A 19,898-nucleotide genomic window follows, 5' to 3' on the forward strand; every position below is an offset into this window, starting at 1 on the left:
CAAACATTAATAAGTATTAATAAGTAGCTAGTTTATATAAAACTAGCGTGATACTCGTGCGTCCTCACGGGTACCCGTTGTGGCCGTGTTATTTTGTTATATATATATATATATATATATATATATATATATATATATATATATATATATATATATATATATATATATATATATATATATATATATATATATATATATATATATATATATATATATATATATATATATATTATTCTCTAGAGGTAAATGTCATGAAACCAGATGTGTAAAATATAGAAATTTCTTTTTAATAGGTTGGCGCAAAGTTTGGGATATTTTCATCAATAAAAATTATTTTCCCGTTAATATTCAATATTTCGATCAGTAACTTCATGTTCCCGTAAATATTTAATATTTTTATCAGTAATTCATGTTCTCGTTAATATTGAATATTTTATTCAGTAACTTCATGTCCCCGTTAATATTCAATATTTTGATTAGTATCTTCATGTTCCCGCTAATATTCATTATTTTGATCAGTAACTTCGTATTCCCGTTAATATTCCAAACTTGTTCCCGTTAATATTCAATATTTTTATCAGTAACTTCATGTTCCCGTTAATATTCTTTATTTTGATCAGTAACTCCGTTTTTCCGTTAATATTCATTATTTTGATCAATAACTTTGTGTTCCCGTTAATATTCAAAAATTGGATCACTAACTTAATGTTTCCAATAAAGAATACACAATGTCGATTGTCCAATGCAATAAACTTAGTCACATTTACTTTCAACGTATTTCAAATTTGTTCCCGTTAATATTCAATATTTTTATCAGTAACGCATGTTCCCGTTAATATTCATTATTTTGATTAGTAACTCCGTGTTCCCGTTAATATTGAAAAAATTTATCAGTAAGTTAATGTTTCTGTTGATATTCAAAAAAATTATCAGTAACTTCGTGTTCTCGTTAATATTCAATATTTTGCCAATAACCCCGTATTTCCGTTAATATTTATTATTTTGATTAGTAACTTTATGTTCCCGTTAATGTTCAAAATTTGTTCCCGTTAATATTCAAAATTTTGATCAGTAACTTAATGTTTCCGAACATATTCAAAATTTTGATCAGTAACTTCGTGCTCCCGTTAATATTCAATATTTTAATCAATAACTCCGTGCTCTAGTTAATATTCAATATTTTGAATATTAACGCGATACATGTTCATTCGCACTGGGACTAGTGTGGTACGCTCATTAGTTTCAATATTAAATATTTTGATCAATAAATATTATTTTTCCGTTAATATTTAATATTTCGATCAGTAACTTCATGTTTTCATCATTATTTTTGTTTTGGAATTATTTATAAAACTAAACTTATTCTTGTTATTATTCAACATTTAACTAAATGTGTTAATATCAGTACCATATAGATAAATATATATTGATTATTGATGAACTTGTCCAGTTAAAATTTTAAATTTTATAAATGACAAACAAATTGTATGATTAATAAAAAATATCATACAATTTTGATATTATTTATTCATATATTACTTATGTTTCATTCTATTACTATTTATTCATACAGTACTTATGTTTCATTCGATTACTTATGCTTATTAACACACGTAGTTATTTTTAAATATGTTTTTAAAAAAATAGTCAATAGATCTAATATATTTATTTTATTTGATAGTCTTTAAAAAATTTCATTAATATATATATATATATATATATATATATATATATATATATATAACTTTCAGATTTTATATTTTAAATAATTTAGTAGTATTAGTAAGAAATCTTATTAAAGTGAAAATAGAAAATAGTAGTTAGTTTAATTATGCATTTTTTATCAAAAAAAATTCATACAATATATAAAAGCAATGATATGTCTAAAACACTTTATTAAAATAGGTATATAATAATATTAATCCTTTTGTTAAATGAGAGGTTAGACATCTTCTAACCATATGAAATTTGGTTTCAAAATTAGGTTCATAAATGCATTATTTTGGAAAGTTTCTATTAAATAATTTTGAAGGAAATCAAGTGAGATAAATTATTTTTATTAATTTTTAATGATAATTTGATTTACTCCATTTTTGGTGATACAACATCAATACAATTGGAGTACTAAATATATTTGTAAAGTATTTATTTTATATCAATTAAGATAATGGTAAGTAATTGATATGATTTTAATATATTGATTATATATCAATTAAATTATTCCCAACGTAATGATTTTAATCTATGAATCGTTAAAAAGGCTTTTATATCTTACAAAATTAGATAATTTTAGGTAAATCATACAAAAGTACAATATTTTCTCAAAATTATATTTTTTTTAGGTAAATCATACAATATTGTAAAAACAGTATAATTTTGTAAGATATAAAAGTACAATATTTTCTCAAATCTAATAATTTAAAAATACATGTGGTAAGTATTATATTTTCTTATAATATAATACATTATCTTTCATAATCTTAAATTTTTAATGAATTTCACCCATCTTATTTTATGCCTCATTCTATTAGTATTTACATAGAAATAAAAACAAAATTATATAAATAAAAGAGTTTATCATTTTTTAAAGAAATATATATTTATGCCTCATTCTATTAGTATTTACATAGAAATAAAAACAAAATTATATAAATAAAAGACTTTATTATTTTTTAAAGAAATATATATTTTTCCGTCAATATAGGTTAAACATTTGAAAATATAATGTTATGTGTCAATGTCAAAATGTTATCCAGTATTTTTATAAGTAACGTTATGTTGTCCTTAATATTCAATGATTAGTGATAATAAAATAATTAATAATATTTCATATTATCATATAATTTTGATATTATTTAATTCATAAATTATTTATGTATTTATGATAGATCACAATACTATACTTTATAATCATATAAAAAACTAAACAAAATAAAACAATTATATACTTATATTCGTCACTAAACAACACTAATAAAAAACTTAACCTTCTTTTTAAGAGAAATTAAAAAATAATAAGATAAGTTGTGGATGAGTTGAGTAGTATTGTCGAAAAATAACTATTTACTATAATTATTTAAAATTAATTGAGTAATTTAATATTTTTGAGAATTGAAGATAATATTAATTCAATTTGTATATTTAAAAGATGGGGACAACTTACAAATATATTCAATTCTATAATTTAATGTTATTAATTGATAAATTTTTCCTTAAAAAATTATTTAATATGATTGATTAGAATTAATTATGTAAAATAACAATTGATTAAAATTAATATGATTGACTTTTTCTTTCCTCAAAATGAAATATTTATTAAAAAATATGAGGTATAACTTGATGACTTTTAAACTTGATTTTCATTGCAAAAAAATTAACTGGGAGTAAAAAGTTGGTGTTATGTCTAAAAAAGGGCAAGGAAAATTAAATAAATAAGTATTTATGACTCTTAACATAACATATTTATATAGTTTAAATAATATAATATAAATAAATATTAAAAAATATAAATTAAAAATTAGAGTAATATTTATGATAATTAATTTAAATGATTGTAAGTAATTTTTTTATAACCAATATGGTAATTTTTTATTTTATAACTAATATGGTTATTTTTAAAAAAATTAGAGTATATATAAATAAGCATTATATAGAAGTTGAAAGGTTAGCTGAATAACAAAACATGCACCTATAAAAAAATTTTGTATTTAAATAATATCTGGATCACTATTTTTATAAAAACATTTATTCCCCGTTTATAAAAATAACATCGTGTATATTTTATTTTTTATATAAAATAATTTTTTATATAATGTTTTATAATTTATTTTTAATTGAATGTAACATTTAATATTTTTAAAATAGAAAAATGAAATATATCGTAGATATTAGAAAATATTAAAAATAACAAATTTATCATCATTTAAAAATAAAAAAATAAAAAAGGAAATAAATCAAATGCATATTATATTATTTTTTCGTCGATTTTGCTGTCTAATAACACTATTACATTAACAAAATGCTAAATATAGACAAATTAATAGACCTATATGGATATTTATATTAAAAAATTTATTTTTTAGTATAAAAATAAATCTTATAACTATTAAATAATACGCATAAAAAATTAAAATTTATAATTAATTGTTTATTAAAATATAATACATAATAGCAAGTTATTTGCAATGTTATTTCCATCCACTCATAAAATCATGTTGTGTCTCCCTAGATATTTTTGAAAAATCAAATTTATAAATATTTATCCATTTTAGAGTTTAATGTATCAATAATAATAATTTTACAAATAGAATTCTCAACTCAACCATTGAAACAAAAAATTATATTTTATGTCTATCTTATTTATAATTTAAATTACTTGAATAATAACATAAAAGGAATACCTTTTTTTTCCGTTTATTTTTCTTATTTTCACTTTTTTTATTTTTGATTTGGATTTTGTGGAGAATATTTTTTATTTTATTTATCTAAAGTACAATATAATTTATTTAGGTTAAAAAATTTATAAACAAATATTTTGAAATTAACTAAATATATAGTTTATTAATGATTAAATCGTGATTATGCTATCTTTTTGATCTGTCTAGAAATAATAAAACAAATCAAAATTTATCAGATATAATGGATTAAATTTTATGTATTCTTTGTTTTACTCTTATTCTTTTTTTCTTCTTTAAATAACAACTGAGACCCAAAATCACTGCAATTCCAGAAGAATTGGAAGAACCGATCAACACACCGCAATTCCAGAAGAACGGGAAGAACCGTTGAAAAGACGGACTTATAATTCCAGAAGAACCGGAAGATTGGAACCGGAAGAACCGTTCAACAGTAAAGTTGCCGGAAGAACCGTTGAACAGTAAAGTTACCGGAAGAACCGTTGAACAGTAAAGGTGGAAAGATAAGTTGGAAAGACCAGATTTATAAAAATGGAATCATTTCTAAGGTAGAAAACCAACGGAACCGACAATAAGATCAAAACAACATAAAAAAAATGAAAATGAAAACTCATTAAAACTAAAATAGTAACAAACAAACCACGTCAATGAACCACATACAATCACTGTATAATTTATCTATTCTCTTTTCATCCTATTACAAAAATTAATTGCACTCTGATTACAAAAATTGTACTTACATCTGTATTAACCTCTATTTCTTACGTACTCTACCATTGTACTTACAAAAATGACATAAATCAAATAAAAATAATGATTTGAAAACGCTGATGGCAGTTTTTCCCTTGTTCAGATGAGTTTTGATGAAAACCCTAACAAAGTACATAAATGTAGAAAATTAAACCAAAGACGTTAGTTGGTTTGTTCGGATGATGCTTGATCTCATTCCACCATCGTATCTAAACAACATAAGACCAAAATAATAGAATATAAGAAAAAAAACTCATCAAAATCAAAACAATAACAAACAAACATACCTGATGAGTTTTGTTGAAAACCTAGCAAAGTGCATAAATGTAGAAAATCAAACTAAGATGTCAGTTGGTTTGTTCTGATGTCGTTTGATCTCATTCTAAACAACATAAGACCAAAATAATAGAATATAAGAAAAAAACTCATCAAAATCAAAACAATAACAAATTACAAAAATTGCACTTTCATCTCATTATAAAAATTATACCTAATTTTTTTAACATGCCACAGGTTTGGCCATGTTTGAGTATTTTGTGCGAAAGAAAATGATATAGAGAAACACGTATGAAGGGTTATAAATATTAGAGTCATGATGAATTGGATGGTTGAAAGATTAATGGGTACATAATAGTTAACTTTTCATTTGTGTAACCGTTGAATGTGTAATTGCTGGAAAGTGAAAGGTTGAGGGAAGTAAATATCAGTAATTGGTGGAAGGTGGAGGGAGAGAAGTTGAGAAATCAGCAGCACAAAGTTGAAGGATAAAATTCTCTTCTCACATGAAGCCACTTGGCAGAACCACATAGAAAGTTCAAAAAGATAGAACTTTCTTATACTAGATATATGGCCCGTGCGTTGCACGGGTTTAGCTAAAATATATTTATAAAATATTTTATAAAATTTAAAATATCAATTTAAATAATATAAATATATATAAATAATTTTTTAAATGCAAAAGTGTGTTTATATTTAGTATTAATTTATTATAGAAAATAATTTTTTTATATCATTTATAAATATAAAAATTATATAAAATTTATAAATATAGGGGTTTATTGATAAACGTTAAATATTATAATGTTTAATATACTGAGTTAAATTTTATTTTCAATTAGTAAAAGAGACATTTTTCAATTTTTTAAAATAAATAAAAAAATTGAAGATAGTTTTTATATTATTCAATAAAATTTAAATATTTTATTTTATTTTAATAGTACTATTAGATTATATTATATTCATATATGATTGGATATTTTTATATTATTTATATTTATCTTTTGTTATAGATGCTTTGTAAATAACTACTCATTTATATTATAATAATTATTTATTACTCACTTATCCCATAATACATAATTTGTTAAGTTTAAAAACATACTCATTCGATTATATTTTCAGTAATAAGATAATTTTTTAAGTTTTAAGTATACTCAATCGATTATAATATATTAATTGAATGTTTTTTTAATAAGATAAATATTTCATTTAATTTTATTTTATTTACTATGATTTGATTTATTCTCAATTAAAAATAAACTATCCAACTTTTTGTATTTGTTAATAGATAATATTATTTAGTGATATTGTAATATTATTATTTTTATTTTTAACTATAAGCAATTAATTTGTATTTAATAGAATTTTTATGCGCATAGTTAGAAATTTCAAGCAATAATTTAAATGTCAAATAAAATGAGGGTAACAAATAAATTTTATATTATACGAAATTGAAATAAGAAAATTATTAATTTATTAAAATTAAAAAAATAAATAAATTTATAATGATGTAACTTGTAACACCCCATACATAACTGACTAGTATATTATGCATGAAACGTTAAAATTGATATTGAGTACATACAAAAGCTAAAGTTATAGAAAGATCCATATAAAATACAACATGAAATTCTACTAAGAAACATAATACATGAGTCTTCAATGGATCTTGCACAGCGGAATGTCAAAACCAACGAGGTCTTCGAGCCAACACCACTTCCAAGTCTTCAGTCCAAACCTGTTACTGACCAAACGCTACTAAACCACACCTGAAAAAAATATAAGTTGATTGGGGTGAGATTACTAAATCTCAGTGAGTCCCCCTATCTTACGGGTTCACACGGCCCTACAAGGTACATGCAATCAACGGATCCGCCGTGGATCCGGGGTTTACCTCACGGCCAGGTACAAATACACAACAAGGACAATATCACCATTAGAAGTCCCGTGACTAACCAATGAGATATCATTAACACACAAACAACACACAAGTATGATGTTGCTAGTACAATCACGTCGCCATGATTGTACCAACCCACCGGAGAGGACCTACTGATATTGCCTATGTGGCATCACTAGGGGTGAATAAGCAAGTGATCATACCGATATGGTATCACTATCTCACCGTACCAACATCCGATGTTTTCCTGCCAGAGGAAATGCCCTTTTCAGTACATGGTGAGTATACACCAGATCATTCCCACCAAGCACTAGCATTTCTTTAAGTAACACGATGAGTATACACCAGATCATTCCCATCGAGTACCCACATATATCATACCGATCAATGAGTATACACCAGATCATTCCCATTGAGAGCGGTGAATATGCCCAGCTATCCCTTCCCACCAATGAGTATACACCAGATCATTCCCATTGGCGGCCATCCACGGAGTATACACCAGATCATTCCCACGTGGAGGGGGACATAAAGATGACGACATACGCAATGAGTATACACCAGATCATTCCCATTGCGTACTCGTTAATGCACAAAATCACAACATACATGATGAGTATACACCAGATCATTCCCATCAAGTATGCATATAATCATATCCGAAAGTTGACCAGAACAAACATAAATCAAGTGATCATTGTCACACAAATCATCAAGCCATAATAGCATTTATCATCATAAAGCATTCAAATATAATGCATTAATTAATGATCCGCATACGGAGAATCAACACATCCATGATCATTAACAGCATTAACATGATCAAATATAATTTAAACAAGTCTCACACGACTAAGGAGGCATTCGGTTCTTTATTCGGAACAGAACTGCTCTCGGGGGAATTAGTAATGTAGGATCTCGCCCGAAGAGGTTCACTAAATAGGGTTCTAATATTATTAAATCTCACATTCTGATTTGGGGACCAATTCTATTGGAAAGTACATGTCGCTAGCTTTCCAACGATATAAAATTTGCGCAATTCCGATGCCCGAGCTGAAAGTTATGAATTTCCGAAGTTTGCTGATTTTTCCCTTTTAAACCCAGCGTAACGGGTTACGCAAAAACCGTAACCGGTTACGGGCACGAAAAATGGCCCAGAACTGCATTTTCAGCAGCGTAACCGGTTACACCAACACCCGTAACCGGTTACACTGTACCAGAAATGAATTTTCTGCATTTTGAGGGTTCTAAACCAGTCCCAATTGCTCTAAATTGGTTCCCTGCATCACTAACATAATCCCAACGAATTTATAACAGGTACATACTCAGAACCACCAACATGCAAAGGCTTATAGCCAAGGAACACATTATGCACTAATTGATCAAGCATGCAACAACAATCATCCAAACACTGACACATTCAGGCATGTCTCACTAACCCATTCAACATGTAATTAATCCCCATTCCTACCCAAGTCCTATCTAATGGGACTCACCTTGCATCAATGGGGCTTTGGATGATGAACATGCTGCAATTGAGCTCCTCCCTTGACCAAAACTCCAACTCCCAATTCATCAAACCCGTAGCCCATTCTTCATCACATTCAGCATGCATGCCCCAACTTCAAACTCGTTTTTCTCCTTCAAAACAGAAGCTATAAATGCGAACTATAGGTGCAAATCGAAGAGAAATTCGTTAGCTTTCCAATGGGACCAGAATCGCTACGATCGGAGTTACGAGTTGAGAGATATACCTGATTTAGTGGAGCTGTATCAAGGTTGCGAAAATGCTCTTGTTGGGCTTGATTGTTCTTTCTCTTTGTGCTTCTAACTCTTTCACTTTCATAAAAATCTGAATTAGAAAAATAGTGCTCTTACCTAATTGGTCTTAGCCCATGCAATAGAGGTTAATGTCTCATTTGCCCTCTAACTAAGTCATATTCACCAAATTGCCATTTTGTTGGTTTCTAATCACTCTCCTTGGATCCTAACCATTCCAAATAAACATTCTCTTAACAATTGTTAATGATGCTTAATAGTATGTTGACACTTATTAGTCATTAGGCATCACTAAATATTCATGCTTTGAGAAATAGGGATGTTACATTCTCCCCCCCTTAATTTGAATTCGTCCTCGAATTCTTCCGTTCACCAAGAAAACCAACTCTTCATATCTATCAAACCAAGAGAGAGAATGTTACTCGCATTCCTCTTTAGATAATCTCGCTACTCTGTCTGATGGTCATTCGGTACGAAGAAACATAATCTGTCAAGATGCTTGCATCCCACTACACATGATTAGAAACCTTAACTCTCAAGCAACACTTCTAATCTGATACTTCGTCTTGACACACCTGGGGAAAGGGTCCTCGACCTTTACTGCTCTGCACTAAATCTCCAAAACTTCAAAAACTCCAATAATCCACTTATGTCGGATATCCTTCGTTTCATTCTCTGATGTGTTCACCCTCGTTCAACAAACATTACTGATCCACTCAGCTCCTTGAATTATTTCCCGTTTGAGAATTACTGCCACCACGTCACTTCTGCGATAACACTTCGGATTATTCTTCATTCGAGTCCATACAATATCATTAAGTGATCTTCAAATCCCTCGGTCTTAACCTCTGGTTCCTAAAGTCTTAGGACGATTGTTCCAAATTTACCATTACTCATACAACTGAATTCTTTTTACTTAAACCCTTACTCCAGTTTAGACATAACAACTGTCACCGTAAACCGCGAAGGTGTAATCGTCTTGCAACTATCGCCTTGACATTCGACAACTTCGAACAAGATTCTACTGATAAGACGCGAAATTCAACAACTGACCTGTAACCATTGTACCAGTCTTCCTGTACAATCATAGTACACAAGGCATAACCACAAAGAACTTGCGCCAACTGAATGTCCTCCCTAGCCTTCAGCATTTCGACGGTCTGATACTCAGTCCAATCCTTGTGACTTGCAAGCTAAACTGATGATCTACGAACGTCGGACCGCATGCCATCCACAAAATGTAATCCCAAGTTGGCCCATAGACAACACCTCTCGAGTTTATGGTGGATCCTCGAGTGACTGGAATGAACGAAACGCTGCTTCGACAATTTCCCTTAGGAACATACTTTCATCCCAACATAGAGTCCTACAAATAGTCCGTTCGTTCCTACCTCAGACTTATCTGATTCTTCCTTGATCCGTTGCGCTACTCTGATTCCAACAAGTCACACACCTTGAAATTCTCTGAGTCACTTTATATCCATAATTCACTTGGTTTCCATTAATACACAATAATCCCTATTCCACAGTTATCCAATTACAACACGCGCCAGAACTCCATATACATCCATCATCGACTACTACTCTTCGAAATTGCGTACTCTTCTGAATCAAGCTTCTACTTACTCTGCCATTCCATATAGTTCATCTACCACAACTGGGGCACACGTTTCATCCTCAGGACATTGAAACCCAAATAGTCACTGACTTAGAGGTTCACCCTTGTAACTGATTTCCACAGCGTACAACTGCTATGTCTTTCAGTTCAACCAATCTTGTTGCTCAACCGGTGCAATGAATCCTTCAAAAACATACTGCAATTCATGATAACTCTAGCAGTCTTACACAACTTCTACCCAACCATACACCTTCATTCTCTTAGCGTAGTATCACCTCTCATAACTCGTGTGAATTACTGATATAACAATCCACCCATAGCCACACTCCATTCACACAGTCATCTAATGTCTGTTCCACCTCTGAATCTGACACTAAACTGGCTTCGTCGGAGGCAGCATCCTTCATTGCAGTGCTCCCAACGGTCTGAGTGTAGCCACAATGCAAGAGATTGCACTTTGTATTTCGAACATATCTCTTATAGACTCCTCAGAAGTTCTCAAACCAAAATGTCTATGCTTTACCAGGATTGACACTTCTCCACTCAGAGTATCTAGCAATACCTTACCAGACACATCACACATCGAACTAGTCCAAGACACAATTCGCATATTCCATCACCGGTCGCCAATGGTACATGATAGCCACTCACTATGCTGACCAGGATATCATGACCGCACATAAGTTTCACTCTAGGCACCCATGCAAAATTGCCAACTTAACACTTCACAAAATGAGAGCATCCCCAAGGTACAATCGGATACTAACTCACGCGATCACGATCACTCAGAGTCTCCATAAGTATAGTATTGGGTCTTGATCCATCACATCATCGCCTGTCTATTTATTCCTCTACTATCGAGTGCGATGTATGGATCCTTATCCCACATTCCTTATGAGAGTCTGGATCTGCATCTCAGGAGTATCACGTCAGAATTCTACCTTGAGCTTCGGATCACCTTTGTCCCACACATGTCGGAAAAAGGATTACTCACGCATCTTGTGCACGATGGTGATACTGTGGCATTATACCCGTCTGGCAGTACCAACATGGTGGTCTAACTCCGAGGCCATGTATCTAGGTAACCTACCTCAGTGGCGTATAATGATCTCCACGCGTATCCTAGAGTCACAACCGACAAGTGTCTGAACAGGCTTCCAATAGGCTCATCGTTCCTCAAATCCTTCGAATTATACTACTCAGGATGCTAAAACCTGAGAGTGCTACAATTCAAGGTTTACTTACTTGGAAAGCCAAAACGCCAAGCACGAAGATTTGAAGTTCAACTTCGGATCACCATGCAGTGCGCGTACCCACTCGTCCCACGCATGCATGAGATTCCAAGGATAATTCAGTTCAGATAGGAATACTATGGTTCCTAACAACCAACATAACTGCGATCATCCTACTGACGTTCCGGATAGATCTTAGTTCTTACTCGCCTGAACGCCCAACGCCAAGCGTAGTTCTATGGCTTCACTCGGGGTCAGACAAATAACAACTAACAAGAACTTAGGTCACTGCATCTCACGTTTCTACATCATTTCATATTCCATCTAGCGTAGTTCTAGAACTTAAATACAAAATGATAAGAACGGAAATGCATGCCCTCTTCCACCGACAAGGTATTCAAGCTTCGCCAATCTTAAGTTACCAAGCTCATACATTCCACCAACATCTACTAGGTAACTACTCTCACTTAAGGTACTTCAAGTTGGATCAGGATCTAATACTTCATCCATCCAATTACTGTCCGTACTAGCACAAACAGAAAGGTCTGACTCCTCTGTCCGCATTTCCAAAGGTTATTTTGTCCTATCAGCTCACCCGTCACACTTAACACCGACAGCATCATCAGTACTGAATCCTACTAATTCCCAGCTCAACAACTTAGGTTCAAAACCTTGCAGGTTTTACGAGTCCTCGTGGCGGCTCTGCCATAATTCTACTGTCTCACACTCAGTCGATGAGTTGATCAAGTTCAACAACTGAATGAGATGTTAGTAAAATCAGGCTGGCAACACACACTTGAGAGGAGGAAAAGGAGTTGCTAGTGATGTCTCATGGCTCGGCCGAGAATCGACCTGCTCTGATACCAACTGTAACACCCCATACATAACTGACTAGTATATTATGCATGAAACGTTAAAATTGATATTGAGTACATACAAAAGCTAAAGTTATAGAAAGATCCATATAAAATACAACATGAAATTCTACTAAGAAACATAATACATGAGTCTTCAATGGATCTTGCACAGCGGAATGTCAAAACCAACGAGGTCTTCGAGCCAACACCACTTCCAAGTCTTCAGTCCAAACCTGTTACTGACCAAACGCTACTAAACCACACCTGAAAAAAATATAAGTTGATTGGGGTGAGATTACTAAATCTCAGTGAGTCCCCCTATCTTACGGGTTCACACGGCCCTACAAGGTACATGCAATCAACGGATCCGCCGTGGATCCGGGGTTTACCTCACGGCCAGGTACAAATACACAACAAGGACAATATCACCATTAGAAGTCCCGTGACTAACCAATGAGATATCATTAACACACAAACAACACACAAGTATGATGTTGCTAGTACAATCACGTCGCCATGATTGTACCAACCCACCGGAGAGGACCTACTGATATTGCCTATGTGGCATCACTAGGGGTGAATAAGCAAGTGATCATACCGATATGGTATCACTATCTCACCGTACCAACATCCGATGTTTTCCTGCCAGAGGAAATGCCCTTTTCAGTACATGGTGAGTATACACCAGATCATTCCCACCAAGCACTAGCATTTCTTTAAGTAACACGATGAGTATACACCAGATCATTCCCATCGAGTACCCACATATATCATACCGATCAATGAGTATACACCAGATCATTCCCATTGAGAGCGGTGAATATGCCCAGCTATCCCTTCCCACCAATGAGTATACACCAGATCATTCCCATTGGCGGCCATCCACGGAGTATACACCAGATCATTCCCACGTGGAGGGGGACATAAAGATGACGACATACGCAATGAGTATACACCAGATCATTCCCATTGCGTACTCGTTAATGCACAAAATCACAACATACATGATGAGTATACACCAGATCATTCCCATCAAGTATGCATATAATCATATCCGAAAGTTGACCAGAACAAACATAAATCAAGTGATCATTGTCACACAAATCATCAAGCCATAATAGCATTTATCATCATAAAGCATTCAAATATAATGCATTAATTAATGATCCGCATACGGAGAATCAACACATCCATGATCATTAACAGCATTAACATGATCAAATATAATTTAAACAAGTCTCACACGACTAAGGAGGCATTCGGTTCTTTATTCGGAACAGAACTGCTCTCGGGGGAATTAGTAATGTAGGATCTCGCCCGAAGAGGTTCACTAAATAGGGTTCTAATATTATTAAATCTCACATTCTGATTTGGGGACCAATTCTATTGGAAAGTACATGTCGCTAGCTTTCCAACGATATAAAATTTGCGCAATTCCGATGCCCGAGCTGAAAGTTATGAATTTCCGAAGTTTGCTGATTTTTCCCTTTTAAACCCAGCGTAACGGGTTACGCAAAAACCGTAACCGGTTACGGGCACGAAAAATGGCCCAGAACTGCATTTTCAGCAGCGTAACCGGTTACACCAACACCCGTAACCGGTTACACTGTACCAGAAATGAATTTTCTGCATTTTGAGGGTTCTAAACCAGTCCCAATTGCTCTAAATTGGTTCCCTGCATCACTAACATAATCCCAACGAATTTATAACAGGTACATACTCAGAACCACCAACATGCAAAGGCTTATAGCCAAGGAACACATTATGCACTAATTGATCAAGCATGCAACAACAATCATCCAAACACTGACACATTCAGGCATGTCTCACTAACCCATTCAACATGTAATTAATCCCCATTCCTACCCAAGTCCTATCTAATGGGACTCACCTTGCATCAATGGGGCTTTGGATGATGAACATGCTGCAATTGAGCTCCTCCCTTGACCAAAACTCCAACTCCCAATTCATCAAACCCGTAGCCCATTCTTCATCACATTCAGCATGCATGCCCCAACTTCAAACTCGTTTTTCTCCTTCAAAACAGAAGCTATAAATGCGAACTATAGGTGCAAATCGAAGAGAAATTCGTTAGCTTTCCAATGGGACCAGAATCGCTACGATCGGAGTTACGAGTTGAGAGATATACCTGATTTAGTGGAGCTGTATCAAGGTTGCGAAAATGCTCTTGTTGGGCTTGATTGTTCTTTCTCTTTGTGCTTCTAACTCTTTCACTTTCATAAAAATCTGAATTAGAAAAATAGTGCTCTTACCTAATTGGTCTTAGCCCATGCAATAGAGGTTAATGTCTCATTTGCCCTCTAACTAAGTCATATTCACCAAATTGCCATTTTGTTGGTTTCTAATCACTCTCCTTGGATCCTAACCATTCCAAATAAACATTCTCTTAACAATTGTTAATGATGCTTAATAGTATGTTGACACTTATTAGTCATTAGGCATCACTAAATATTCATGCTTTGAGAAATAGGGATGTTACATAACTGTAAGTAATTGTATAAGATTATGGATTGTAATTTATTATTTTATTAGGATAAACAAATGAGATATTCATTCATTTTAAAATTTTAGAGATAAACTTTGAATATATATCTAATTGTTTTTAATTTTTATATTGAAGGGTGCACAAAAGTAAACAATGGTTTTAAATAAATTATATTTTTTTAAATAAAAAATTAATATTATCTTTTATATGGTACAATATAATAATAAATTCGTTTACTTTAATTTGAGATTATATAATTTTATTATGAGAAATATTTTATTAGAGTTGTTTGACCAAATCCAAAACACATCCACTTATAAGTAATCATAAAGTTTCCATAATTTTATATACATGTATAAATCAATACTACAAAAGCAATGATATACAAAATTTGATTAATACACTAGTACAAAAAGATCAATATAATTTTAAAATTTACACCCAATATACAAAAAACGGGTGTAAATTAAAAATGCGGTGGCAATTTTGTAAATAATATGTCATTTTAAATATTATCAGGTGATAATTTACACCCTATTTTCTAAAAACGGGTTTAAATTAAAAATATTATTATAATCAAAGTTCAATTACTCCCTTTAAACAAAAAATGGGTGTAAATTTATATGAAAAAAATTGTTTAAATTTATAACTCAAAATATATAATCTATATAGCATTTTAATAAATAATTTAAATATCATTAATAAATTAATGAATGAATATTAATGGATCTAAATTTATTAGGTGAATAAAATAGTTTAAACATTATACAAAAACTCTTTATTAGGTGAAACATTATACTTTAAACATAATTCTTTAAATTTATTAATATAATAAATACTTTCTCTATTTTCTATTCAACTCTTTTACGGAACTCATTTTCAACTCTTTCAGAAAACCCATTTTTAATCTAACTCGATTTCATTCATGCATTTCGCGCGCTGCTTTAGGCCATGGCAATTTCGGAATTCAGCGAGTTTGATTGGAAAAGAGGTTGATTTCGGATTTCTTGATTTCTCTAAACCACACTACAATACCCTTGCAGTGACGACACCGTTCCCTCACTGAAAAACGAAGACCTCTTCTTCGCTCACTCTCATTTCACCAAAACGTTTACGACAACGAAGCTGAGGGGAAACTATTGCAGTGACGACAACGAAGCTGAGAAGAAATTATTGCAGTGACGACACCGAAGCTGAGAGGAAACCATTTCACAGTGACGACAACGAAGCTTAAAATCTGGTATCGATCTCGATTCCATTCTCAATTTTCTACGGCTGATCTATGGCTGTTAACGATCATGCATATTCAATTTACACAGCGAAGTTAGGGTTTAATTGATTTGTATTCATTTGCAGATAACTGAATCGTGATCATGTGGGGGAGATTTTCCTTTTCTTCTCTCCTTGTTAAAGATTCTACGCACGCCACATGTTTGTTACTTTGCTGGTTTTGTCATCTTTCTCACCAATTTGGAAGCATAGTTAATGTCCATGAACTTGATGAATATGCTAGTATGAGAATGGTTTAGTATTGAATCTCATACATGTTTCCATTTCACCGATTCAAGATACTGTTATTCTTTATCTGCAGGTTCATGCTTTGCAAGATTGGATAATATTTTGTTAAACAATAAAAGTGGAGATTAGTAAGGTTTATTTTAACATGAACATTGTTTAGTATTTTCTTATATATTGTGCGGTTATATGTGTAGCTGGAAGAAGGTCAAGTGAAAATGCATCCATGTTTTGAAGAAGAGGAAGATGCCAAGGTTGCTTTTATGAGTAGGATTTAGAGCTTACCAAACTCATTTTGGTTTCTTTAAAAAACAAAATTCTGGGGTATCTTTCTGCAGTTCCTTACCACCAGCAAAGTCACTCTTTTAGCAAGGAATATGTGAGCCATCATTCAATTAATTGGTGTAGTTAGTGTTATACTTTATTTATTCTAGTTTCCCATTCTATTTTAATATTCGACTTAAGTATGGTTTTAACTATAGCTATTATGGTTTCTCGTGCATAGATTTATTAGAATATAATGTGTTAGACTGTTTCCACATGAGTTTCTTATTAAGATCTGTTGTAACATGGAAATTTCAGCTTATACCGCTTCCAGCAATATGGAGTAAACTTGTAATAATTGGAAGTTTCATAGCAGGGTGAGCTAGAAATATGATTGAAGAACATTTAATTATCGATTGATTTTAGTTATTATAACTTTTTGATTCTCTATGATCCATTTTAATGAGTTTAGTTTGTGAATTTGAATTGGTTTTCAGTTTTAGAACTCAAGTTTGTGCATTGAATTTTCTAGTTTAAGATTGTGTTACTCTGAGAATTTATCCTAGCTGAAGCATGTGTTTGTTATTTTGCCTTGAGCAGGTTGATTCTAGGTTGTTGAGGGTTGTGGCTATTGAACATCCAAAGGATGCTGATATTGCGGCAGAACAACAGTCTCTCATGTGTCTGATATTGTTGGTCCAGTAAGTATTGATTCTAGTTTGATTGTTTTTGGCATATGTTGTGTGTGTGAGTGTGGTTATGATGTTATGTTATGTTTATGTAGACTGGAGTTGTTTATGCGGTGGAATTCTCCCATCGAAGTGGGCGTGACTTGGTCAATATGGCTAAGAAACGTACTAATGTTATACCGATTATCGAAGATGCTAGACACCCAGCTAAGTACAGAATGTTGGTTGGTATGGTCGATGTGATATTTTCTGATGTTGCTCAGCCTGATCAGGTGTGAATTAAGTTTGAATATGCTCTACTTATTCGTAACTTCAGTTTCAGTAATGTTATATATTTGCTAATTACGTATTTTTACACTGATTTACTTGTTGTTTTACTTGTTACACTGATTCTCAGCTAAGTACCCTTAAAAGCTTATTTTTTTGTGTTTTGTTTAATATCTCTTAAATTTTGTATTTTGAATCCAATTCTGTTTATATGATCATTCATTTTTAAGTAAAATTGTTTTGCGGACTATCAGTGCATGTGATGATTTACTCGGATTCCCCTTCAAGACTTCTTGGATGATGTAGTCCCTGCTGAGGCAGTGTTCACCAGTGAAGTGAACAAGTTGAAAGCAGATCAATTTAAACCATCTGAGTAAGTGACTCTTGAACCATTTGAGAGGGACCATGCTTGTGTTGTTGGTGGCTACAGAATGCCCAAGAAGAAGAAAGATGTCGAGTAACTTAACCTAATTTTCTTTGAAAAATTAGGATTTTTTGATGACTCCCAGTTAAAGATATTACTGTTTTCAATTTTGAATTGCAGAATGCACTCTATAATATGTTATCTGAACTAAATTTATATGGTTTTTACTTTTTAATTATGTATATGGTGTTGGGCTGGACAGAAATCAGTTTTATTATTTACAGTACCAAAGGAGCTAAAGCTGTGAAAGCTTTCAGGAACATTCCTGGTGTTGAGATAACCAATGTGGAGAGGTTGAATCTTTTGAAGCTTGCACCTGGTGGACATTTGAGATAAGTTTTTGAACTCTTGTCTCTGGTTTCATATTTTGAACCCTTGCCTCTGACTTCGGGAGCAACTGATTGGTTGGGACTACTTCGGGTGGAATCTCATTTGTCGCTTCAACTCCTGCAGGGTTAGGATTAGCATTGACAGGAACTTCTTGTTCTTCAACTATTCTGTCACCAGTTTCATCTGTAATCCCCTCTCCTGCAGGTAAAGCCTCGGGACTTGGCAGAGTAACTTGAGTCTCGGTCTCTTCGTTTTTGGGTTCTTCAGAAGCCTGTGAAGGGCTAGGTTGAGGAACCGGGTTTGCTTTGCTTAGCATATAGTCATGAATCTGTGATGACAAAGTACAATCAGTAAAAGGTATTGTAAAAAATTGATCCAGGTAAACATAAAGAATTTGTCAATAAACATGTATTACAGGAAAAACAATAAGCAACATTTACCTCGTCAATCAGTTTTTGACGTTCAGGAGTCCCAAATTTTGGAGATGCTTCACGAGATTTAATGGCTAAGGCACGCCTATCTTCTTTTTTGTAGTCTAATGAGCCCAAGGCACCATTTGGGCTGGTGGGCATGAACGCAATCAGTGCAACTAGAGCGGTCCTAACTGTCATAAGAAATTTATATCAATTAAATGGTAAAAGAGATTCTTCTTCCATCAAAGCATGACTCTTCAATAGTTATGGTAAATACTAAGAGGGGTTTGAAAGAGTTTATTTGAGCTTATGATAATAGGTATATTGAGCTTATGAAAATGGAGAGTAAGTACTAAATAACGAAAGCATTTGAAAATGCTTTCATTTTGATAAACTGCTTTCAGCTTACGAAGAGTTTATCCTCATTTCTATTATATTCTAGAAACAATATATACATAAGCTCTTACACGACATGTGTTAATATAAGCTGTATATCCAAACACCCCCTAAATGACAAGAGTCACAACAAAATAAAGAAAACAATACACCTGGTGGACATTTGAGATAAGTTGTTGAGATAATCCTTATGCTAAGACTGCGAAGAGAGCAGCTTTGCTTGCTGAGGCTCAGCGTGTTAAGGCTAAGGCAGAGAAGCTTGAT

General features: G+C 32.3%; 1 protein-coding gene, 2 long non-coding RNA genes and 2 pseudogenes across 5 annotated transcripts; 2 read left to right on the forward strand and 3 right to left on the reverse strand.

The window, feature by feature from the left end:
• Window positions 1-7,055: 7,055 nt before the first annotated feature.
• Window positions 7,056-9,304, reverse strand: LOC131620663 (uncharacterized). Of its 2 annotated transcripts, none has more exons than XR_009289243.1 (3): window positions 9,099-9,304; window positions 8,841-8,999; window positions 7,056-7,213 (listed from the first exon to the last, which is right to left on the reverse strand). It is a non-coding gene; the product is annotated as an uncharacterized LOC131620663 (long non-coding RNA). The 2 variants fall into 2 exon arrangements; XR_009289235.1 differs by having other exon boundaries at window positions 8,841-9,012.
• Window positions 9,305-12,936: 3,632 nt separating this feature from the next.
• LOC131620669 (uncharacterized) lies at window positions 12,937-15,185 on the reverse strand. Of its 2 annotated transcripts, none has more exons than XR_009289247.1 (3): window positions 14,980-15,185; window positions 14,722-14,880; window positions 12,937-13,094 (listed from the first exon to the last, which is right to left on the reverse strand). It is a non-coding gene; the product is annotated as an uncharacterized LOC131620669 (long non-coding RNA). The 2 variants fall into 2 exon arrangements; XR_009289246.1 differs by having other exon boundaries at window positions 14,722-14,893.
• Window positions 15,186-16,709: 1,524 nt separating this feature from the next.
• LOC131660049 (rRNA 2'-O-methyltransferase fibrillarin 2-like) lies at window positions 16,710-18,655 on the forward strand (annotated as a pseudogene).
• Window positions 18,325-18,391, forward strand: LOC131645483 (small nucleolar RNA snoR60; annotated as a pseudogene).
• Window positions 18,656-18,748: 93 nt separating the features above from the next.
• On the reverse strand, window positions 18,749-19,627 carry LOC131660055 (ubiquitin-conjugating enzyme E2 32-like). Its single transcript, XM_058929182.1, has 2 exons — window positions 19,266-19,627; window positions 18,749-19,153 (listed from the first exon to the last, which is right to left on the reverse strand). The coding sequence occupies exons 1-2, from the start codon at window positions 19,434-19,436 to the stop codon at window positions 18,749-18,751; spliced, it is 576 nt and encodes a 191-aa protein (XP_058785165.1). The 5' UTR covers window positions 19,437-19,627.
• Window positions 19,628-19,898: the final 271 nt, after the last annotated feature.

This window comes from Vicia villosa, linkage group LG1 (assembly GCF_029867415.1).
Source record: "Vicia villosa cultivar HV-30 ecotype Madison, WI linkage group LG1, Vvil1.0, whole genome shotgun sequence".
Taxonomy (NCBI): domain Eukaryota; kingdom Viridiplantae; phylum Streptophyta; class Magnoliopsida; order Fabales; family Fabaceae; genus Vicia; species Vicia villosa.